At 36.3% G+C, this 26,021-nt stretch overlaps 1 protein-coding gene across 21 annotated transcripts in view; it reads right to left on the bottom strand.

The window, feature by feature from the left end:
- Positions 1-26,021, bottom strand: part of DLG2 (discs large MAGUK scaffold protein 2) — a 1,033,591-nt gene that overhangs the window by 439,810 nt on the left and 567,760 nt on the right. For 3 of the 21 annotated variants that reach the window (XM_042793319.1, XM_042793323.1, XM_042793324.1), the window contains exon 1: positions 13,122-13,620. The exons of 17 other annotated variants lie outside the window; for them this stretch is intronic. In XM_042793319.1, coding sequence (XP_042649253.1) covers positions 13,122-13,430 — 309 coding nt within the window. In that variant the 5' untranslated portion in view covers positions 13,431-13,620. Of the gene's footprint in view, positions 1-13,121; positions 13,622-26,021 lie in introns of those variants that run through there. One more of the 21 variants, XM_042793315.1, reaches the window with a different exon arrangement.

Raw genomic sequence — 26,021 nt, 5'->3', positions numbered from 1 at the left:
ACCTCACCCTTTTATATCTCTCCAACTAGAATAGTGCCTTCCTGTGAAACACTAAAGTGTTTAATTTTTAAAATAAATGTTAGTAGAGAATAACTTCTATAAAGCTTTGTTGGAGTTTTGCCAATGGGTTGTTTACAAGCCTCTAATACATTAAGAAAAAATGACTGAGATAACTGAGTACTTCACTTTATAAGTATTTTACATTAGAAGAATAAGAACAGTATAGCCATGCAATTTTACATACAGGAGTATTTATTTATGGTTGTAGAAAAGAATATGCTGTTTAGATCTGAAGGGCTTTGGTGGTTGTTCTTATTGAATTTGCAAAGAATAAGAATAGTGTAGTGATTGCTAAGTTCCAGCCTAAACCTCTTGCATTGCAATGGCTGAACTTTTGCATCCAATAATCAGAGGCAGCAATGCTGCTTTATAATACTGTCAGATCAACTGAAATCCTACTTCACTAACTCTTCCCACTAGTGCTGCAGCAGTTAAAGATCAGCTGTTGCAATTATAATTGACTTCTGATGCCTTAGAACTCCTTTGGTGGACTGAATTTGAGTGCAAGATGTCTACAGAAATATAATTTTCTTTCCTCTTGTATTCCTACTTTATTACTGTAGTTTCAAGATAAATTAAAAATTATAGATAAATACAGGAGTAACATTTTCTGTGTGCTTTATATATTCAACTTTGAAAACATCTTAATTATTTTTTTTTAAAATACTGGCAATTTACATATCATATGGATTTTTTAAGGATTTTTCTTCTTTTTCTTTGCTTTTACATAGAAATGGAAAAGACAATAGCATGAACTAAAAAAATCCAATCAATCTAATTGCAGGTTAGACTATTACTTTGGTTCTGGTTCATCAGGGTACTTAACTTTTGGGCTGACTTCAGCGTTCAAAATATTGGTAGTAACACCAAGTCCCACTAATATAGATAGTTCCAGTGTGCTTAGGGAGCAATGTTAAGCACTGTGCTGAACTGTGGTCCACAAGGTTTACACTTTCCACTCTACTGCCATGGCTTCTAATTGAACTTCTGTTTTTCAGATGTCCCTGAAGAAAAATGTTGTTTAAGGAGCTTCAGATATCTTTAATGACTTTTTGCCACTGTTCTGCTCTTACATTTCCAGTATTTTATCCTCTTATTCCAACTTTACCAATTTAGTAGTACAACAACTGGTTAGACTGTGCTGTCCAGCTCTGCACAACATCCCAGCAATGAAGTCAGCTTCAACTGCTGAAGCGACCATCTTGTATTGATGGAGAGGCTTGAAGAAGTAGTGTTGGTTGAGTAATTGCTTTGTACCTCCAAGCTGATATGTCCATCACTCTAAGAGTACAGCCCACCCTGTAGCTGAAGTTTGTCATAGATTGAATGAGCTGATGGAAACTGTCCCACTTCAGCAAAAACATCACTAGCCACTGCAAAGCTTTCTTCGGTAGCATGAAAAACCGCTAACCTCAAAAAGATGGAAATCCTATCAACATACATAGGCTCATGGATCCAGGAAGGCACTGAGATTCCCAGCAAGGGGACTGGGCTTATTGCCATACCTCCATGGTGGCCACAAGCAGCAAAGGCCCCTGAACTTCCAAGGGAGAACAGATTCCAGACGCCCTTCCATGTAGACAGGTTAGCCAAAACCCAGCATAAACTAGCTAGAGTACTTCAACAAATAGTTCAAGCTGGTGCAGTCTATCTGTTGCCTATAGGACTAAGCTATGATAAAAGGCTTGAAAATGCAAAGCTCCCCTCTGTTTTATGTACAATCCACACAATGTCTGTTAACCTCCCTGCCTCAGCCTTCCCAGTCTGATATCGAATGAACATTGACCTAACTCACAAATGTATCAGAGAACAAAAGAATCACATAGCTGTTCCTTCTGAGGCATGTTAAAAATGTCAAGATATCAGGCAGTAATGACATCTGGACAAAACACAAACAGGATCGATTTTGCTTTGATCACCTTTCCTGCCCCTGGTTATCTGTTGAACACCAACTAATACTTCAGACTGCAAAAAGAATTTCTTTTGTCTTTGTTCTTTTATTATTGCTATTATTATTAATAAAACCAAAACCAAGCTCTTTTATCCCCTCATCCCCCTGCAACCAAATTTTTCTTATCTGGCAATTCTGTTCCCTTTTGCATTTTGCTGTTGTGTCAGATTTGCTGAACTCTCAAGTGCAAAAGGTAACATGATGAAATAGAAATTGGCAGAAAGTACATTAAAGTTGTTATCACCTGAGGACAAATCCTGTCAAGTGAACCACAAGAAAAAAGACTTCCATCTGGAAATAAGACAAAGAGCATACAGGTAAACCCAGTAATTCTACTACTGTTCTGGCATCCATTCAAAAATGTGAAAATACAGATGAAGTATGAAAAAAAAATGATGTAGAAGTAATGGGGCTCTTCAAAAAGAAGACAGAAAGGGGCAAAGGTGAGAAGGAAAACAGGTACTAAATTTCCCCAGTAGCAAAATGTGTTTTGAAAGGGCATTACATAAAATGAGCAAAAGGTAACCTTTTGGTTAGAAATAACAAGGGCTACCATCAGAAGATACAAAGACCCAAGAATTATGAATCTGAAGAGCTTTTTAGTTTTTGACCATTCAGCAAAATATTTCTGTAATTCTGCATTTTCATCCACTACAAAGAGCTGATTCATTCCTTTCTGTATTCTATGTATGATTAACATAATGTTTTATTTCTTAGTACATGGACTAGTTTAGCTGATAGACATCAACCAGTGCTTAAAACTAAAACAACTAGGAGTAATAACCTCAATTTTCATCACAAATTATTTAAAGAGTAATGTATGAGTTCCAAGTTTGTGCTGACTACACATAGACCTAAATGCATCTCAGTAAAAACAGAAGATCCACTGAGAATACTGCCATGACAACTCAAAGAAAAGAACTACAAAAGACAGTAGTTGTGCAGGTTTATGTCCACAGATGTGATCAGATTGCTACCACTTTTATACTTGCAATGGCTGAGCAAGCTAGTAACTGCCCCAGAGGCAACTGCAGTATATCATGACTCTGATAATTACATATAGTATATCTACATGTGGTACATTACAGAAAAACTATGTTATAGTCAAATCAAATTACAACAAACTGATAGTTCCCTTCCTCATATTTCTGTAGGGTTTCACTTCTTTAAAATCACTAAAGATTTAAATAACAAATAATAATGATAATGATAATGATAATAATAATTAATAATAATAATTAATAACAATAATAGTGATAGTAATAATAAACAAAAATAGCAACCTATAAATTTTTTCAAAATTTTTGCAAATCCTTTTGGCCAAGTTTTTCAGAATTGCCCAATGATTCATGTGTTCAGTGGCTGCCTAGCGAACTGATTGTTTCAAAAAATCAGACTTCTTGGAAGTATGAACATGTACCACCCTCTTCTCCCATCTCTTCCTAACCTTCTCCCCAAACTTTGCATGACTATGTCTCTAGCCAGTTGTTACTGATTATTCACCTGCAGACAAGTTCTACCCATAATCAATCCCCTGATACTGTTATTCTGCTCTGAACATGCAATGCTAAAAAGCAGTTCCTGAAAAATTAAATTAATGGGCACTGAGGATATACAGCTGTCAATAACTGAATGAATAGCATTACTGTACAAGTTTTCATGTATTTAATTTACAAATGCATACACATTAGCAGGATAAGCAGCCAGAAAAATAGTAATAAACTGCAGTGGAACCTAGATTTCAATCACAAGTTTTATGGATTCTCATGTTAAACAGTTTGGGTTTACTTTCACATGTGTTTTTTCTGTGTGTTAGGAAGAAGTGCAGAGGAATGTACCCTAATCTCTCCAAGTCTGAAACCAGGAGCTGCGCACTAAGTTCTAATGAATCAGAGATATACATGTCTAACAGAGAAAACTGATGATGATCAAACTGCTTAGATCTTTTATTTTTAGATAACTCGATATCCTACGAATTAAAAAAAAAAAAAAAAACAAAACAAACCAAACCTTGCTTTGTCCATCATTAGAAAATGTGACCTGAATATCTGTCCTGCTTTGCTTTGCGCACAGCTGCTTAAAACATTATTATTTACCTATAAATGTATTAAAACATTAAATGCATTAAAACATGAATGCATAAAGTTCTTGTACAGTATAAATGTGCATACTCAGTGTTAAACTTTTTCTGTTTTTTCATACATAATTTAAAAATGGAGAAGAATTCATGTCATAGGAGTGAGATGTATTATTGATGGAGCAGAAATACCAGCTAGATAAGAAAACTGCTGTACAGAGCCACAGCCATACTCATGCAAGTTGTATATTTCAGTACTACACGGTGTAAGTTTTAATAACTGTGGCTGGTTGACTGATTGGAGTTTTTGTCTGGTTTTGTTTCTGGTTTTTTGTTTGTTTTTTTTTTTTTTTTTTGTTTGTTTGTTTTGTTTTTGTTTTTTTTTTTCTTTTAAGTATGTCTTACTAATATTGCATAAAAAAGTTGTGTTTGAGAAGTAAACTGTTGGAAAACAAAACAACAGAGGTGTGTCTTTTCTACAGGCTTAAAGCATGTGCCTCTTAAATTTATGCTTGAGCAAGCCAGTGGTGTACAAAGGCCAAAGGCCATTCCGAACACAGTAGCAAACATGAGAGCTTCAGCCCCAGCGAGAATGTGAGATCAGGGCTCTCTGATTTTTTTACTGTCTTCTTACTGAATACCCAGATATGAATTTTTGGTTCTTCTTGCAAAATATTTGCCTGTTTGAGTTGGTCTGCCTGACTGCAGTCTCACAGAGCTAAATTCAATTGCAACAACTGACCTCTGACAAGGCGGACAGATTTAGAGAGAACCCAGATGTGTCAGTTGCACAGAAAGTGAGAATAGAAGGGCAGAGGGAACAAGGTGTCCCTAAAACTCTTAATGTCCTAAGTGAATCATGAGATCTTGGAGGTAGCAAAGAGCTTGATACAAGTCTCTGCCCTTAGCACAGGGAGGCCCCCCAAGCACTATTGTGTTGTCAAAGCCCAAGTGCAGACATCAGGTTGCACATTGTGACTACCCTTGATAGAGGCAGCTGCATGCTATCTTCTGGGACACCACATCCCTTGCTATCTTCTGGGACATGTCCCTTGCCACGTGCTTCTGCTCTCAGCCTTGTGCTGGCACTAGAAGCTGTGCTAGTGGACATCAAGCCGGGCCAAGAAATAGGTCTCTCAGACACCTCTTTTTTTTTTTTTTTTTTTTTTTTTTTTTTTAACTTCCTGGCATATCAGTTCTCTGAGCTCAGTACACAATCATACAAAACACCACAATGAAGGAAGCAAAGTGTAGGGCCAGGACCCCACTCCTCTGGTAGCCACTGTAAGTGAAGTATAGCTGAATTTCTCCTTCACAAAGCTGTCAAAATCACCTGTTTCACAAAATAGACCCTACAGAATGAAGAAAAGTAAAAACAGAGCTTAGTCTTTACTCATATTTTCAATAAATATTTAATGTGCTCAGCTATCAGGTGAGTGATGACTGCAACATAAAAACTTGGACAAACCAGCACATGGATAAATAACAAAAGTTTCCGTGATCGTGAATGCAACAAATACCAGTTCAATATGAGGAAGCGTTTATCAGAAATTAAAAGAAAAACAAATGCAAACAAGGAGTGTTAAAAGTCTCTGTTTAACTGTTTTCATATCTGAGTGAAGAATAGCTGCTCTACAATGTTAGTAACTGGAAGCACTACTCCATTATACTCACATTTGAAATGCATAATGAAAATAATTTGTCTGATGTTCTGTTTGACCAATTATATGAGCAATTTCAGCTGCTGAAGTAACCTACTTCTCCTTGTACACTTAATCAGAAAGGTAAAACTCCATATTAAAAGTACAACATACCTAAACCAAAACCAGATGTTACTTTGCTAAATTGGATTTTGTATTACATTCATAGCTGGCTCCTGTGACTTAAAAGAAAGCTTATGCCAGAATTGGAATTTACAGAAAGGATTATTTTGTTTGTTTTTCTGATGTTCATTTTAGATATTACAGAACTGTATTTTGAATACATAAAGAATCCTTTTTGATCCCTGTATTTCTAACTCTCAAAATAATGGGAGCTTTTGAAATTAGGTGACCATTGAGCCAATTCATCTGATTAATTGCTGTAATTTGTAAAAAAATACTTGTACAAAAAGGTAAATGACTATATGTTATTTAATTTATAAACTCTGTTGTAACAATCTATGGTTTATTTCAAAGCAGACACAATTCTTAAAAGCAAAGTAATTTAATCCGTAATTGTTTTTTTGTCTTTTTTGGCTTTATTTTTATTATCCTTCATCCAAAAGCCACATGCAGACATGAGGAAACAGAGAGCTAATTTGGCACACTCTGTAAATACTGTCATTACTACAACCAGAAACTCCCTTCAGGTTTTTTTGTTGTTTTTTTTGGTTTTTTTTTTTTTTTTTTTGTAGGGAACTCTGACATTTTCACAGTTGATTAAAATACCCCAGAATAGTAGAGATAACCATTTCCAAAACAGAAATCGATTTTCAGGTTGTGTCTTCAAGTCATGCCAAAATAGCTGAGACAAATTCTGTCTCAATCTTAGCTATTACTCAGTATCCAGCTATAAACCATCATACATCATCCTTCACTTATTTTGTTTTGATTAGACCAAAATCATCTTGTTGAGTTGCTATAAAGGTTTTGCATCTTTGAATGCCTGATTTAAATGTAGTGGAACATTAGACAGAAAGCACAACCAGGGTTATCAAATCTTATTCCTATCATCTTAAGCAAGTCATAAGGCAAACCTTTTTTTTTTTTTTTTTTTTTTCCCCCCCTTTAGTGCAGCGAGCATTCAGTCTATCAGTCCTGTCAACGTGCCACAAAACAGTTCCAGCAACCTATAACCTCACGAGTCAGTGTAAGAGACACGACGACTAAAATCCTACTGTGTGTTGTGTGCCATTAGAGCAATACAGGACAGATCAAAGACTTTCATGTGTTGTAAATTCCTGTGATGGTAAGGAGCTTGTTAGGTGAAAATGCCTTGATTTTCCTAGGAGTGGATGACATGGCAGACTACAGAAAAAGTGAAGAAAAAAAAAAAAGGTTATGAATCCCTTTGGGCTCTGCCAGTCTGGTCCTAGGGAAATGCCCTTCTGTTCTCAAATATGATGAACAGTTTATCCATGGGTGAATACATATGCCAAATATTGAAGAAATTTATCAATAGTGGAAGGGCTATCAAAACACACTGGTGCAGTTTTTGCCAATTACCAATGCTACAAACAGTCCTCTTCCAAATTCTACAATTCCCTTCCCATGCTCCCTTTCATTCCCCCTGAAAACCCCAGAAGCCAAATTATATGTCAAGGGGAGAAAATGTTCTTGGCTTCTTGAGGCATCTCGGAGGAGAAACTTTGAAACATGGGATTAATTAAATGCAAATCTAAATATGGTGCAACAAATCATGCAAATTAAGCATTAACATATTTATGACTGAACAATCAGCAGGAGCCAAAATGTGTGTAGATAAGCTATAAATCATGACAATCATTGGCTAGTACAGTACATAGCATATATTTATCCTTTTCAGTATATAAATGAAAATATATACAACATCATGTACACAAACATTCTCATGATCTGTGTAACCATGCCTATTTCTTAACTGGTTTTGCTGCCACTTAAAATTATCTATTATCAAAAATATTAACAGATAAAAGACCTTATACATTAATAGAAGGAGACAGAATATTATGCAACAAATGAAAAGAATATCCACTCATATTTTACTCCCAATGGCCCTTGCAAAGCAATGCTACATTATGAATCCAGGCAGAGGTGGCTGAATGACCCCTTGAGACACAGTGGAAAATCTGGATTGAATGACACATCCCCAGGTTCCTGAGTCTGCAGAGCACAAAGCCTCATGGCTAGTGGTGGCGGTTTCTTTTTTCTTTTTTTTTTTTTTTTTTTTTTTAAACCTATATGTTACAGAGAAAGTCCAAATGTGTCTCAGCATGTTTAGTTTCTAGTCTTTTCATGACATATTATGTCCATCTTTCAAACTGGAATCACGTGAACAGCCATTACATTAAGGAAACAGTATTTTTAAACAAATATTATGCAATATTTCACTTTACATCTGACCAGGAACATTCTCTACATTGCTAATGAGGTTGCTGACCTCAACACGAGGCACTCAAAGGCTAACCTTTGACCTCTTTTTTATGCTAAACATAACCTACATGCTATGAATTCTGTAATAACAATGGTTTCCTGGTTTTGGTAGAAGAAATAGGTTAAACATGAATGTAAATGCATAATGTTTTCCAAAGCATCTGTCCTGGGAGAGCATTAGATATGAATGTCACCCAAGATGCTGTAGACTTCTCAAAGTCCTCTGTCAGTCAGTGGGACTGGATACAAGAATCAGTAGAACAGTATTACTCATCTTGCAAAAGAACATGATAACAGCTTTTGTATTTCCGCTTTGAAACTTTGTCAGCAATCTATGCAGCTGTCACTTAAATGATGTACAAATGAGTTTACTTCTATAAATGCAGCATAACGATCCATCCAAGGCAAGATGCTGAATTAAGATACATCTTCCTAAAACTTAGGAGCAGTCGCCTAAATTCACTGATAAAAGCATACCAGCCTGAGAATGGGATGTGAAATTCTTTCTCGGTTGAAAATTGCCCAGCTACTCCTCTCTGTTTTATCCTTAACAGCGTCAGAGTTACATCAAATCTTAACTCTTGACTTACAACATCTAGCTCTCAGTAGCCTTGAAGATTAAAAAATAAAATTTTTAAAGCCAAATAAACAGCATTATTTGGTTTTCCTTTAACTGTTATGTTACTGACAATTGAACATACTAAACTAGAATGACAAGATCTCCCTTAGCTAACTAAAATAGCTCTATGTACCTCCATTGCCTGGAGTGACTTGATAGAAGAATGGCTAGTTGCATGCAGGAATCTGTGAACCTGAAAGGAGTAATCTAAGCTTTCAAAAACACAACCAATGACAAAGCATTTCTTTATACTGTTAGGAGAGCCAGCACCTCTTGCAATAGACCTTCTGCTTCAGTACTGTAGCAGCATGCCTTGAGGCTAGCTCTCACCTCTTCGCACTGTGCAAAGAGCTCACAAATGATATACTGAAATTTCAGCACTAGCACCAAAGGCCTTCAAAGACAAAAGACCATTCTCAGCTGATACTTCAAAATTTGTCTACTCACTGTCTTTTTTACGTCATGTCACAATCCATGGGTTTAGCTCACAAGCGTTTCTACCAGGTAATAAAACAGCTCACTGATGCTATTCTTTTTAAAAACACTGACTGCAAAAAAACCTTTTTCCTGATAGTGCTGGAAAAATACAACCAAAACAGTCTGGAAAGCTGACATTGACATTAAACTGTTTAAAACCATGTGAAAATTTACACTTATATGCAAGTTTTCAAAACAAAACACATGTATGCATTTTTGTAGATGACACATCTAGGATACTATCTGATATGAGATGTTTTTCCTTGAGAGTATTTCAAAATAGAAGGGTGAAATATTTAATAGCTAATAGAGTTAGCTCAATTAAAGTGGAGTCCAATATTGTCTTCTGAACTGGGAAACAGACAAATATGGGAATCTACTTCTACCTTTTCCTTCCCCTTTAATGGAACAATATCAAGCTCTAGCACCCTGAAAACATGCAGTTACAGACATATTGGAAAGATGTTTAGAGAAAGCCCTCTTTCATGTAGATTGCATGAAGTAAAATTTGTACCTTGGACTTCTTAAAACAAGCATAGCAGCTCAATCTCTGCAATTTCTTCTTCACCCTTTAATCAGGGTAATAAAGACTCCTATCCCTCCGTCCATTCTACATAAAGAATAGCTGTTCATTGCACACCTTCAGCTACACGTTACCATACATTTCTGACATGATAAATCGGTTGATTATAAATGCTAGAAGTCTACATGTGCCAGCAAGGAACATATTTCATTTGTTACAATCGACATCCAACATTAGAATGCCCCATGGAAAACATCAGGCCTCTGAGCTCCCCACCCCTAATTTCTCTCAGATCTCTCACATTTAAGATAACACTGACCTTAGATATGAAATTACTGAGTGAATCACACAAATTCTATGACTCCATGATACTAACCATGATAGAGATAGATGGTGCACTGCAAAGAAGCAAGAATTATTTCCAGGAAACAGAGACATGTAAAACTTGCCTATTAACTTACTTTTTTGGTTTTGTTTTTGTTTGGTTGGTTGGCTTGGGTTTTTTTGTTCTTTTTTCTTTTTCTTTTAAATAAACGAAACAGAACTGTAAATGAGTTTTTCAAAAAGGACTGGAATTAGGTCTTGGAATCAAATTTCCATCTAAACTTGATTTTAACTCATTTTCAAAATTAAGAGGGATTTTTTTTTTTTTAATTCAAATGAATTTCTATTTGAATATATAGAGAGCATTCTTCTACCCACAATTCAACATGAAGCTAAGAGTAAACAAAAACATGCAACCTAGCAAAGCAGAATTTTTAATACAGTTAAAATATTAATAAAATCAGAATGACATACTTTGCTCTGACATACTAAAAAAGAAGGAACTAGTAAAGAGAATGAAGCCATGTCCTCAGCAATGAAAATCAACATTTTTATCATGATCGGGATGACAAAGTGTACATTAGTAACAGCTGTCTAGTACTCACTCTAGGAATTAAGGACTTGTGCATTAAATTTGGTACTACAGTACTAATCAAGAAGTAATTTTTTCAAGGTCTTTCCTATGCTTGAAGAAGGTAGCCTCTCCCAAAAATATCAAGCAGAAGAAAAATCTGGACAGAACCTTACAGAAAAAGCCCCTACACCTGTGAGGCTGTCACTAGCTTATTTATTATTATATTTACACATAAGATGCAAATTTCAAATAAGTTTTCCTTTTTTGGGCGGCCAGCAAATATAACTGTTTCACTACTTTCCTTGTTTTGGCAAGAAAGATGACAGTTTTACCAGTCAACACAACCCTCAAAAACAATCACTGACTTCAATTTGTATCCCCAAATTAAGGGCAATTAATAAGGTCAGCTCTATACTGTTTTCCCATATTGCATCTATGAAATATAATTGATAAAATGATTGTCTAAGTGTATGTACATACAACAATACACATACACACACACACATACATATACACACACTCTTTCCTTTCTTCCCATAGCTTGCACAATGCTTACTTTGTACAGAAAAAAAAAAGGATAGATTATTATTTGAAACAAACTATCTCACAACTCTATGGCATAAAAAGCACCAAATATTTGTCCAAGTAAGTACATCAGTCCATCCTAGGTGCAGAATACCACTTTAATTGATGGCGGATTGATTCATTATAGGCAGAACCCAAGAAAGGGACTTTCCTAAACAGAGTAAGGTAGCTGGCATTAAGAACGTACAGTAAAGAAAGTTTACAGTGCAGAGTTCAAAATGAAATATAAGGAAGTACCAATACCCAAAGAATTTCACATTATCTAAACACAAGTGGATGTGATTACAAAGACAATGAAGATAACTAATAACTAATAATTGAAGTAACTTTACAATGCATCTATACTAATCTAAATACTGAAGTAGTCTTAGAAATGGCCTTCAATTTAATTTTTTTTTTAACAGCTCCTTCATTTTTTCTTTATAAATTCTATACATTTGAAAACCAAATAACTCTTTCCTTTATAGTTTTTTTTTTTTCTTCAAGCTTTTTTCCAAAATGAAAATCTTCAGAGCCTAAGAAAATGTTTAGAGCTTTTTAAAATTAAAATCAGAACAAAGTCTAGTTCTATGTTTTATATATTATTTTAACTTTGGCTTTATTCCAGCATAAATAGTCATATGTGCTTTGTGTATGACAGAAAATGTGTAACATACAGTGTGGTCACATGCAACATTTTGGTCACTCCAAAACATATCAGAAATCTTAGTTTTTCCACTTGATAATAGATTTGAGGAAAAATATTAAGCTTTTTATATATAGTAATCACTTTCAGTCAACAGAGCATCACTTTTTAAACCATAAGACAAGATAAAGTACAGCTACACAATCTGTCAATCCTATGCCTTATTGCTTTTTTGTTCAGTGAAAATATATTAAAACCATTTCCACCAAAGAATTGATTTAATCTCTAGAGAGGGTGCACATGTTCACTGTGGGCTAAGGCTAGTTAAACTCCAGTGTATACTATTTCAGTAAGTAAACATACATCCCAAAACCCAATTTCAACATTAAGTTCTGCCTTTTTAGTGTGAAATTATGACAAAAGGATTTGATGTTGACATAATAGAAAGCTCTTGAATGAGCTTAAAGATTTTTAAGGGAGAAATGAAAACATCCATCGTTGGAAGAAGTGTTAATGCTTTTTAATATTAACCATCATATGAGTGTCACTGTGATTTCTACTTCACAGTGCTGGGTTATCTCGTGTGTAATCATTTTCAGTCTAATTGCTTACAGGTATCTGTACACATCCTAGACCCTGGCTGGTTTATATTTTAAAATACACCGTGTTGCCATTAAGTAAAAATCTATAGATTTTTGAAAGCTAAAGAGCTATTCCATATTTATTAAAGATTTCAATACATTTGAAGTTCACAAGAGGAAAATCAGGTCACACTTTCTCTTATTAATAAATCTAAAACATCCCTCACACGTTCTCTATTTAAAATATCCTTATTAATTTCATGCAAAATTTGAAAGCAAACTCTTTACAGAAGCAGGCAAAATCCATTACATGGGGGTATGAAAGCATCATTTCTTTACACAACACAGTGGAATACAAGGTCTAGAGAACCTGGAGGTAGAAACCACAGCATTTTAAAAAGAAAACCCTTCCAAGAGGACCCCACAATTTCCACAGGCCACAGAGAATCAATATTCAAACAACAGACATCACCAACCGACAGCTCACCCTTGCATATAATTTTTCCAGAAGGTACCACTAAACACAAATCAAGACACAGCACGGAAATTTGCCAACACCACCAAACCTCACTTTCTTTCCCTAAGTCGCTTGGAGAGTGAAGAATTGGCTCACCTGCACCAGGGGGGACCAGCCGTGGGCACAGGCGCACTCTGACCACCACTCCCCTGGGTTGCCCTGCGGCTTGGCTGGGGATTTGTGGGGGCTCTTCCGCACAGTGTCCCAAAAAGGGACAAACTTGCCCCTGCTCTGGCTGGCACCCCCAGGTCCCCAAGAGGGAAGCGCCTGTGAGCTATCCTGGAGCCCCGGAGGATGCTGGCGCCAACGACAGGCGCAGCGGGCATCCCTGGGTACCGGAGGCACGGCATCTGGCCCCTCGGACCCCCCGCCGCAGCTGTGCTGCTTGGGAAGGTGAGCCTGCATGGCGCACCCAGGGCTTCCTTCGCCCAGTTTGCATGGAAGCGCTTCCCCTCCCAGCCGTGAGGTCCTTTGCCGGGGCCTCTCCAGCCCGCTTGGCAGCAGCTGGCGGCGGGGCCCGGCGGGAGCGCGGCGCGGCGGGAGCCGGTGGCCGGCAGCTCCGTGTCAATACCGGACTCCACTCGCGCAGAGACTTGACAGCATCCCCGCTGCAGGCAGAAGCAATCAATGCTCTGCGTGGCTGGGGACGCGCGCCTCCATCCCTTTCTGGATGACAAACCACAGGAGGGGGGGGAAAAAAAAAAAAAAAAAAAAAAAAAAAAAAAATCCAAACCGAACAAAAAACGCTCTTGCAATTTTCAGGAAGATTTAGTCTTTTTTTCTAGCTGACCCTGACACAACTTGCAGGCTCCCTGCTGAAGCAGATTTATATGTACAAGCTATACAGACAAAGTGCTCTCTTGTGGAAATAGCATCTAGACAAACTAATGAAAAAAGATACTCCTTTGCCAATGATCAAAACAGACACAGGAGCGTTTTTTTTTTTCTCTGCATGCCTGAAAAGACCTTGTCAACAAAGCTGCATCAGAAGATGCAAATGACAAGTTCAGGAAGAATGTTATCTGCCCTAGATGTTAAACCGTGGAGCATAAACTTTGGTATGTACTGATGCACATAAACATAACAGAAGGAGAGCAAGAGGCCGAATTTAAAAATAAAGCCATGTAGAAAATATCTGTGCAACAAATTAACAGATCTCCAGCACTTTATATACATAAATGTGAATATATTTATTTGTGCATAAGGTCTTAAAGGTTATGATTGATGTATCATTTTCTCCTCGTTTTCTCACCCTTTACAAATTCTTTGGTGCTTACCGGTAACCTTCCTTACAGAGTTTTCTGTAAATCCCCTCTTGGGTTTTTCTTACAAATACTATCACTTTTCCTTAAATTTTCCTGCAGTCTTAATTTGCAAGTATTTTCTTTTCTTCTCACAGAAGTGACAGGAGTGTAAAGTGTATAAAATCTGTGCTGACTGTTTCAAGTATCTGAAGAGGTTCAGGGATATATTCCAGTCTCAGGTGACTAAGTCTTTAGCCCCTTAAGACTCAGTGGATCTTGGACCCCTATATATCTATATTTTCTGGAGATTTTCTTTTAACTTAAGCATGTCTCATTTCCTTTTAAAGATAGAAAACAACCAACTGATTTTTAGAAACAAATACAGGACTATGTGGCAGAATCCTTTTATGTCTATTGGTGTTCCACCAGGATTTAAGTACACAAAAATTAAATTAAATTCATGAGTGATATGCATAGTTTTACCATTCCAAAGACTAAAGCAAATTTACATCTAAAGGTTTCAGATAAAGAGATAACTGACGATGTGCACATATACTTTCAAATGAGATAAATTAATTTTTACAAATGCTTTGGTGTAATAAGACTTCATTCAATTATTTAATTCCTCCTAAATTACTAACCTAAAATTCCTCCAAGCTTAGATGTTGCTAAAATACATAACAATACAACCTCACAGTAATTCTTAGTGAAAAATTATGGCAATGCTCTAACAGTTGAGAAAATACTTTGACAACATTGTAATTTATATTGCCGCATGTGAAACTAACATCCGTTTTAACTGTACTTTCATTCTACTATACTACAATCATGTTATAGCGCAAGGTTTATTCAGAACTTTGCTGAAAAGCCAAAATCATACACCTGGCTGTGTCCGATCACAGAACAATTGCCCAACTGGAGGAACTCTCGTGGCTTTGCATACAGTTAAGGTCACTTCAGGTTTGTAAAACAAATATTAATGCACTTCTGAATTGCAGGTGTAGATACAGAAGCCAGAACTTAAAAATCTGAACTAAGAGCCTACAGGGTAATCATTGATACATGTAAAGATATGTAAGACTGAATCCATGTTTTTGCAATTTTACTCAAGCATAAGGAGTGAATGTGGGTGAGCTGTCCAGAGAGCTGCTTTCTTCTAGTGATTGAGAATAACTCAATGCTGAGCCCCAAAAAACTTGTCTACCAGAAGATAATCCAAATGATTACTGCATCATTTCCAGCAGGACTACCCCTATGTAAGAAATATATGCATTGATGATATAAATAATACATAAAATAGTAACATATTTATTTATATACCATATAAATACATTTAAAGACAAAACACTAACAAGGCCAAATTCAGATTTTATTTTCATTATCATAGACCTATATTAACAGTGTCCATCACCTTGAGACCATCAGATTTTCTGTCACATAGCAAGCTATCCAGTTCACTCCGGAATATACTGATGCTATTGCAGCTTCCTCAAATGTCAGTCAGAATCTAAAAAACACAGTTTAAATATGTCTTTCAAAGCTATTTGGAGAAATACGGATAATTGCAGAAGTGAAAAAAAGTTCATATATGAATTTTAAAAAGGCCATTCAAAAAAAGATATTAAAAAAATAAAAAATCAGGGCAAGCAACAGACACAACATTATTGGGGAGTGTATAGAATCTATGCATTCTGTGACCAGACACACATCTACACTAGTATTATTGGGTAAAGCCACCTGTACCAGAACACTAAAATGTCTATCACAAACCCCGAGAGTCCTATATTTTAAAGAAGTAGGTGACCTTTTAGCAACCTTAATACACCCCAACCATAATAATGCAGAACCGCAAAGACATCCTCTTGACTGTAACCTTTATTCATATGCTGTTAAAACACTGTATTTGAAATGGGCTCTTATCAGAACATGGAAGAAGTTTTTTTCAAAAGAAATTGACACCACTGAACTTACTCTGAACCTACCTGACACTGCTATGTTATTTCATAGTTAGAAAATCTGTAAATAAAAAAATTCTCCTTAATAAATTATTTACCTGTTCGCATTTTTTCTAAAGTTTATCACTACTTATGCGAGATGAACACACTTGAATATGGGATGTATATGTGCAACCAATTGCTAGACAACACGGTAAGATGGATTCAAAAGATAATGCAATTTCATCAGCTGTAATTAAACCATTGTATTAGACAGGATGGCACGCACTTCTGGATGAACTTGGATTAACACATGGCTCAAATCCACATGCCCAACTATCCTCCTAATTTGATAATAACTGGTGCACAAAGCAAAACTGAATATTGTACAGTACACTGTGTGAACTGTGTTTGACCCAATGCTGTTGTGGAAAAATGTCACTAATTTTCTTTTTAAAATATTAAGTAGGCATGACAAAATGGAGCAAATAGATTTAGCCGATATTCTACCAGCACAAATAACTGTAACTGGATTATAGTAATGTTGGACATACACCAAAAATAAATGCTGAGAAGAGCTTGCTTCAGGCAAAAATGTGCATATGGGAAACAAAAAGTGCATATGGGAAACAAAAATTATTAATAGAGTTCTGAAATGGAAGCTAGAAACATGGGCAAAGATGATTTAGATGAAATAACAGATTTTTCCCTCCAACCAAGAATGAAATATTATGCAACCATAAAAAAAAAAGAAAAAAACAAAAAAACAGAATAAAATAAGAGTAATAAAATGGAGTGGACCAGCTTATTTAGGGGTCCTATAAATTATACAGATATTTTTCTAGGAGGAAAAATAATGATAACAATTATTAACATGATAACAAGGCTACTGAAATAAATCAAATGCAATTTCTCTATGGCTAATTTTTTTGTTTGGTGACAAGCAGTTATGCTTGTATAGAAATAATAGTCTTAGTGGTGACATAGACTAGAAGGAATTGTTGTTATTAGTCCAAGATTAGGCCAGGAGCCAACTAATCTGGCACAGCTCATTGCTGTCACAGGGTACCTAGGAAATCTTGAGCAAACAGCTTGATTTCCATGACTATCTTATATGTAAAATGAAAAAAGTGCTTCATTTCATGAAACTAGAATATAAGGGGTGGGAAAGGACACACCTGAAATAAACCAGCTCAGCTTCTATTTCAGGCATGCCTACTCCTTCCTTCCTCCAGGTGTGCACGACAAGAGAGTCATGCAGGACTGCAACACCAAAAATAAAACAGTAAAAGAGGAAAAATGTAGTAAAAAGTGGTTATTTAAAAATGTTGCCATTAAGGAAATTTCATTTGAAATCTGTCAATGGTCTTTAAGAGTAATATTTTGTTTACTTAAAAAAGTTGTACGATCCCCACATCCTTTAAACAAAAGAATGAATCTCAAGCTTTGAAGTTTTATACAAAAACATCAGTGCAGTACTAGTTGAAACACAGCTCCTTGCACAACATATCTGCCTGTATGTCAAGGACATGTTCTTTTGATTTTTATGAGAAGGTAAAAAAGCTTAAGGAGTTACAAATGAAAACATATCCATTTGCAGTGTTAGCTGCATGTCCTAGGGTTAACAGGACAATAATTTACAAATCAAGATACAATGAAAAAGAAAAATGACAAGGGTTTGGAAAGGAACTGTATCAACAGAAGAAAACAACCCTCAGCTGGGAATATTGTCAAGTCAATCATGTCAAAGCTGGTGGTGAACAGAGCAGCAGGTTTACCAATTTCACATCCAAGTGAATCAAAGAATCACAAAATTGCAGTGGAAAGACTGAAAGACAAGACCATTTCCATGCCAATACAGAAACATCCTTTACACGATCTGTCATTTTCTGGTAAAGGTATGTAATAGTTTGTGAAGTTCTCTCCTCTGGAGAATTCTGTGCACTTTAATTCAGTGCTTTAGTTCACCTTAAACTAGATTCATATAAAGCCATTAAAAGAAAAATAACTTAGATTGAACTGCAAAAAATATCTGTTTAGAAAAGACAGATTAAATGCAGAGAGTAGAAAGGACAGCAGGAGTTGCTGCATCTGTCATTTTCACTACATGTGAAATTCTGACACCACTTTTCCACACGCTGTTGAGGACAAAGGGGGCCAGGTTCAAGATTTTCCCAAAATACTTAAATATAACCTTGAACCTCCACTCACTATTAGAGAAACAAAAGTCCTTTGCTTGAGTAACTTTGGCCAGGTAGTTTGTGACAAGCACTGCTGAGACTGAGAACTTCTAACCTCTTTAATAACCCTTCAGTTTACAGTCTAATACTAGCACTTTGGCAAATTTAAGTTAGTTTTTTGAGATCTGATTCTGTATTTTCAATTCTTAGGAACTACATTTTGGAACTTCAGTATCAGCCTAATATTCCAAACATTATTTTGCACATAATAAAGAAGGATATAAAGAAATGTTCATGTCTAGTAGTTACTTAAAATTCATATCCCCGGGTTCAGATGCATTAAGGTATTCAGTACCTTGAACTATTTGTATTTGTCTTTCTGTTAAATTTAGAATAAACCAGCATGTTATTTGATATGGGTGATTTTTGATTTTGAAAGAGAAATTCATCTGCGTTGGGTCTCCATTCAGGTAGTAACCTACGCAGTAGAAGTATACCATAAATATACAGGATATATTGATAGAATAAATTAATCAGGATATTTATTAGAGTCACACTGCATAAAGATATATGCACTGCCTGTGTGCATAAAGAAAGAGGACAATACAACCAAGCTAGAATTTTTGCAGGAGTATATATTTATTCCAGTGGTGGCAATCCATGTAGCAAATAAAGAATGCCCATTAGTCAACTCAGGCAGTCTTTTTTAGGTGTAGTGCCTATTACAGCATCCTCTTTCCAACCAATCTGCTTCCCATTAAAGATATCTTGAAAGAACTTCACTCAAATTCATTAGCAGACAATGAGAAATCATTTCTTGAAGCTATTTGTGTTATGTTCATAATACACAACATCTTTAAAGACTTTGGCACAGTTCTGGCACTGTCTTATTACAGGCCAGTTGTAAGCTTTCACTGCAGATGAACGGTAAGTGGAGAGATGTGATCACATAGCACAGCCAAGAAAGACAAGGCTTATAGCATACAGTACTGAGAATTCAAGTTACTGTGCCCCTTCTTCAGCTTTTAGAAAATAATGACTTGTTTAAAGTGACTAACATAACTTTCACAACAAAAGAAAAGCCATTTGACTGGAACTCAACTGCATGAATATTAAAAGAATAATGAAAAACTGTGTTGCTTCTCTACAGGTCTGAATCAATCCATATCTGGCCACCCCTGAGATTTAATTTCAGTTGAAAACAATACCTAAAAAGATTACCCAAACATAAATAACCTAGTGTGTTTTTGTAAAGGAATTACATACATGTCCATGTGCTCTGTATTTATATGACAAGGAAGGTACATGAATCAAGAAAGGAAGGTACAGAAGCTGGACAAATCCTGAATGGCTTTATATTGAAAAGAACTTTACCCATAAACACACTCCCTCTAGACATAGGAAGTTTGTATATATTTTGGATATTTTTCCTTAATATCTGTCTTAATTACTTCAAAGAGAAAACACAATCTGTTAGCATTATTTGGAACACACCTATAATGTTTCACCATATCTGCACCAAGTGACCTCAAGGACCTGGACCAATTGCTCTTTGCTTTGATACAGCTAGAAGCCATTAAGCTCAATGCAGGACTACTGACAGGGTAAAATGCTAGGGTTTGTGTTATACAGTAGATCAAACCAGATAATCACAATAGTCTTGCTAGCACTGTACATATGAATGAAATCAAATTAATGGCTAAGATAAAAAGTCATTTCTCTGTATTAGTAGATGTAAAGGCAGCCTGCTATTCATAGCTACAATAGGATTCCACTTGGTTTTAGGAAGAGAAGACAAAATTAAATATGTCACCCAGAACAACACTTTGGAGAAGGATCTCCAGCACACAGCAGATGAGGGACCAGCCATGTGCCTGAGCCATCTACAGCTGTGCTGGATAAAGCAAGAAGAAACACAGTGATACAGAAGAGCACTTTTCTTCCATAAAATTGTGAGGATTATTTTTATTTTTATAAAAACTTTCAGGAAAGTAAACCTTAAGTAACAAAACACATGACTTCTCTTGGAACCACTTGCTATCTTAGGAAAACAATCTGGTCCATGTAACAGGATCACAGGGAAAGCACATTAGCTTGTGAAGAAATAGAGATGTCATACATTGTCAAGTAAGAAATTACATTTACATAATTCAAACAAGACTGGCCTGTTTCTCCTTTTGGTAGAAATCTCTGACATTTTGTCTTTCTAATGCGTGATGGTAAACAGGATTGGCAAAATAAAAGCCAGAAGAAATGAGCAGCGTGAACCTGAAACCACAACAATCTTTTGATTTCACAGAACTGCAGTCTACAGTCCTAAAGGAGATGTCAGAGTAAATCAAAGAACAGCTGAAGAGTCATATACTGAAAAGTAGGCATTGACATGGATTGCAAGGTTTTTGTATTCCTTTGCATCATTTACTGAAGCAAACTCCAACATTTAGCTAGAAAAGCTGTTCTTCAAATAGCTCTCACTCTGAGAAACATTTGACTGAGTTACTTTCAAGTTCCATCTTCTTGTTTTCATTACTTCATTCATTTCTATTCTCTAGTTTTTCTTCAAATCATTCTTTATCCCTCTCAGTAATCATTACTTTCATATGAAAATATCACTATAGGTCCCATAGTTTGTTAGTCTGTTTAGCCAATTTGTTACCTAGTACCTCATAAATCAGCTCTTTCATCCTGTAAGCATTTACTGTTTTCTTTAAACTTTATTCCATCTAAAGAGGATTACACCTTTGCATCTTTATATGATAGCTAGCTGTTAGTGACAGGTTAGTGACCAGAATGCTATGAAAAGAAAAAACAAAAAAAGAACAGCCCCTGGAATATTGATAAAACAACTTTATAAAAGCAGTCCACATACTTGAAGAGTCCCTGCAAGACAGTTCTTGGCAAACTATGTTCATTACCTTAATATCCTGGAGTATGTGTGCAAATATAGCATAACGTCTAGATACTGAAAGAGTAACACATAGAAAAAAAACAGTCTCAAACCAATACATGCAATATTATTACTAATATTACTATGTTATGTTACTAATATTATTACTATGTTACTAATATAATTACTAATATTATTACTATGTTATGTTACAGAATTTCTTACACCATTTTGATACAGGTTAGCTACTGTATGTTCAGTATGCTTTCCCTACCATTATATTATATCATTCCTATACAGATTACAGCAATATCCCATGGATTTTCTTCTTTCTACTAAGTTTCTTAGAAGTATGAACCACAAATATCTTCATTTATATGACAGATTCCAGTTTATCCATTTAAATCATTTATATATACATATTACTTGAATTCCATAAACAGGATAAATTACTTGTTTCAAAGAAAGACATGTAAATAAATATGGTAAATAATTAAATATAGCTGAAAAGAAATGCTCCTCTAAAATGCATTGTTACCTCATGGAACCCACTGCCTGTAGATAAAACAAAAACTAAACCTGTAGTCTTAGTAGAAGCTATGGTTATAGCTCTTTTATAATGTATCTATAATTATAGTCCAGGACATGAAAATAAATAAATAAGTATTAACTGCATAGTCTTAAGAAAAATAAACAGTCCTATTTGCAGATAACTCTAGAATAGTGGACTACACTTTCCTGAATTTCTGTTTCCCTACCACCAGCCCAGAGCATTAAACAGCAAATATGAAATCATAAAAACAAAACTTCACACAAATGTGAAAGTATATTTTTAAGTAGTTCAGAGAAAAACATGATGACATGTTCATCTACCATTTCAATCAAACATAATTTTGTTCCCTCATGATTAATGACTGATTAGTGAATTGCTTTTATGCCAAAATAACTGTTTCTAAATACGTTCTTAAATAGATATAATGATTGCAAAAAATGACAACAGGAAAAAGGGAGCATGTTTCAACAACAGTGTTCCAGATTTCTTTCAGCCCATGTATATATTGACTTGTGAAGGCAATACAGAAAGTTTTAGAGGAATAATTCAATGAAAATTTGCCATTGGGGAGAAAAAGGAAATAATTACGTGAAATCTCTAATATTTAGTGCTTCCCAGAAAATATTTTGAAATAGTGAATCTGAGCAGATAATGTTATTTGCGAAGATAGTTCTTCAGCTGAGTTTTATTTGTTATTTGAATGCTCTAGAAAGAGAGCTACTGGATTTCAGTTAAAGTTTAAATTGGAGATGGACTTGAAGCATAACAGGAAAGGTTTCTATAAGTACAGAAGGAAGACAAAGAAAAATGTGGGGACATAATGACAAAGACAGGAAAAGCCTTTGTTGTGAAGTGACTTTGCTTTCTCAGTGCTTATAGGCAAGGTCTGCTCTCTGGCCTCCCTATTTCCTACAATGAGTAGTGGAGTCCAGGGGTGGAAGTGCTACCTACAATACAGGAATATGAAGGTAGAGAACACTTAAGTAAGTTGGATGCATACAATTCCATGAAACTGGATGGATGCATCAAAAAGTCTTAAGAAGCCTGAAAGCAAAAGACTGTGGTGTCAGAAGAACTCTTGATAACTAAGAAAGACAAACATGATACCTACTGTTAAGAAGGTTATACAGCAAATAAAAAAAAAAAAGTTTGCAGTTCATAAATTGGAGGGAGTTGTTAATTCACTGATTGACGTGGCTGTCATTCATAGTAATCTTGACAGAATGGAGAGATACACCAACAGAAACTTCATGAAGTTCAAGGAAGACAATGCAAAGTCTGACACCTTGGGAGGAATAATCCCATTCAAACAGAACTGGTTGGGGATTGACTGGTTGGAAGCAGGCTTGCAGAGCAGGAGCTGGGAGTCCTGATGGACAAGGTGACCAAGAGTGTGCAGTGTGCCCTTACAGCAATGAAAGTAAACTAGTCTACATTAGTAGGAATGTGGAAAGGATGTCAGGGAAAGTGATCCTTCACTTCCACTGAGTGTTATGAAAGTACATCTGAAGTACTGTGTTTGTCTTGGGCTACTCAGTAAGAGAGATGAAGAAACTGAAGTCCAGTGAAAGTCATCAAGATGGTCAGGGTGCTGGAGCACATGATGTATATGGACAGGATGAGAAAGCTATTTTCAGGCCAGGAAAGGGTCTAAGGGGCAAATCTAACTGACCCTCTTTTTAAATGGATGGTTACAGAGAAGCAAGAGCCGGACAATTTTCAGAGTTGTGCAGCGAAATGCAAGATCCAATTAACACAAGCTGCAGGAAAGGAAATGTGATTAGATGTTAGGAGAAAAAAAAATTACCATAAATGTGATCAAGCACAGGAACAGGTCGACCAGAATATGAAAAACAGTAATGCTAATACAAGTGTTGCAAAAGCTTCCTTTACTCAACAAATGTCCTCTAGTATAGCACACATCTTTTGATGTTTAACTGGTCAGTCTTTGGTGTCTCTGACTGAGACATCCAGCTAGTATAAACCACATTAGAAAGTTACCTTAACGTAAATTAAGATAATGGTTTGATAGAAGTGACAATTGTTTCGTATTCCCAAAAACAACCAGTTGGCAAGTGTCAACTCAACCTCATTTACCTCATTCTTTCCTCCCAACTATTTTTTTAAAATACTGATTATAGAACTTGGCAGGTGAAGACAAACTATTTCAGTCTGGAAAATTCATACTGTGGAACTGCCAACAAGCTGAAAGAATGTGAGAAAACTAAAGAAACAATTTAAAAAATCCAAAATAAATCAGCCTCATATTAATTATCCAAGGACATTCAACATGGCAAAACACTGGTTTGCATTAAATACTAATAGTCTGTTGTCTTTTAGAAAATAAATAATACATTTTTCGTCACCATTTTTTGACAGCTGTTTGTAGATTGTCAGGGGATTAGATTTTTGAAGTTTGTTGACAAAGCATTTGTTTAATGGAGTGAAAAGTGCATGAAAGTCTAATTGCATATCTTTTGTCTTCTAAATCCTTTACTCTTTGTGGAGTAGTTTGCAGAACAATGTACCTATAAACAACAATCTGAAGACAGCAGTGTCAGGTCCCTGAGGGCACTACAAGGCCTGACTGTGCCTGCCCACCTCCCCCAGCTCCTGGCCAGGGCTCAGGACCCCATTTCAGCCCAGTCTGGGTCCATCAGTCCCCGCCCCAGGAGCTGCCCTGGAGGATGTGGCCCCCAGCTCTGCCACAGCTCTGCTCTGCACAGCCATGGGCCCTGCTGAGCTGGGCCCACCCATGGGCTGACATCCCAGCCTGGCCCCTGCCCAGTCTCGTCCCCAGGGAGGTGGCTGATGCCTGGGTTGGGGCTGTCCCCAACTGCCCTTCTCCCTGGGACGGGTGGTGGGACCAGTTCTGGCTGTGTCACCCTGACCTGCTGGCCCTGGGGAAGCCCCCACAGCTCCTGTCCTCCACCAAGCCACTGGTCCAAACAGTGCCGTGGCAAGCAGTTATATTAATACAGATTTTTGTGTGTGTGTGTGTGATCATGACCCACAAATTTAAAGAAACAGGAAATGAAATGCACAAATACAGTCCCTGGAGAACCTACTCCCATGTGTTCTGCAGTATTTGAGGGCATACATACATAGCTTCGTGTTACAAATAGTGTTTGTGTTACAAGTTGAAAGTAATCACTGTAGATTTTGAAAATATTTGGAGATTTTTATATCCTCACAGCCAAATAATTTACAAAACTTTACAGGCATAACATCATTTATGTATAGCTGGAATTTTGGCAGCAAAATTCAAAATGCAATTATCTACATAAAACAATGAAAATAACTTCTCTATTGAACGTCTTCTATGACCTCCACTCATCTTCATTATTTTTCTCTTCTAAGAAATTTAAGACTCACTTTTCTCTGGACAGAATGCTTTTGTAAATATCCGTAAGCAGTGTTTTGCCAATATATATGTATTTACCATCCAAAAGCAATCTACCCACCCAATTAAAACAGGTTCATACTAAATCAATATTAGAAGTTAATATTTTGCTCTTAGTGAAATACGCAGCCTTCTGCTTCAACTAACACAAAACACACACCATGACTCAGATTGTATTTTATTTACCTGTTCAAAAAGGGAAAGCAAAATAAAAGCTGTATTTACAAAACTACTGGAAGTATGACCTTGTTTTCCACAACAGCTCATGTATTGAGACACACCCAAGACAACGTTGTCATGGAGTCTAAGAGAGAGTCTTGAACTTACTCTAGACATGACTCAGACAGATTTATCCTGACATAAACCCAAATCTTTGCCCTCTTCCATGTATCTCAGTTCAGGATCCTGCTCAAGTTGTCCAGCAAAAACAGACGATCCCATCCAACAGCTATGAGATCCTCTGTTCTGGGATGCTGACGCGGAAGTCTCGGACACAACATACACGATCAATGTGATCAAGTTAATGCCACTTTATTAAAGGATACACAGCAATTTATACAGTAGCACAAAGCGCACGCGTTACGTTTTGGTTGCTAATAGGTTAAAGCTGCTTGTTCACACACCTTGCTCTGATGTACCTACATTCCATCTCTCCCTCTTGTTATCTTGTTTCTTACATTCCATTCTCCTTACCTCTCTGCAACATAGACAGTTTCTCAAAACCCCAATTTCATTTTCTCTTTTGACTTTGCATATGTCCTTCACAACAGCTGCAGTTGTGAGGTCCCTTGGTCT

The sequence above is a fragment of the Tyto alba genome, unplaced genomic scaffold (assembly GCF_018691265.1).
Source record: "Tyto alba isolate M040663 unplaced genomic scaffold, T.alba_DEE_v4.0 Super-Scaffold_2, whole genome shotgun sequence".
Taxonomy (NCBI): domain Eukaryota; kingdom Metazoa; phylum Chordata; class Aves; order Strigiformes; family Tytonidae; genus Tyto; species Tyto alba.
Note: the sequence above shows the minus strand (reverse complement) of the source record. Positions and strands in the feature narration are given on the sequence as shown.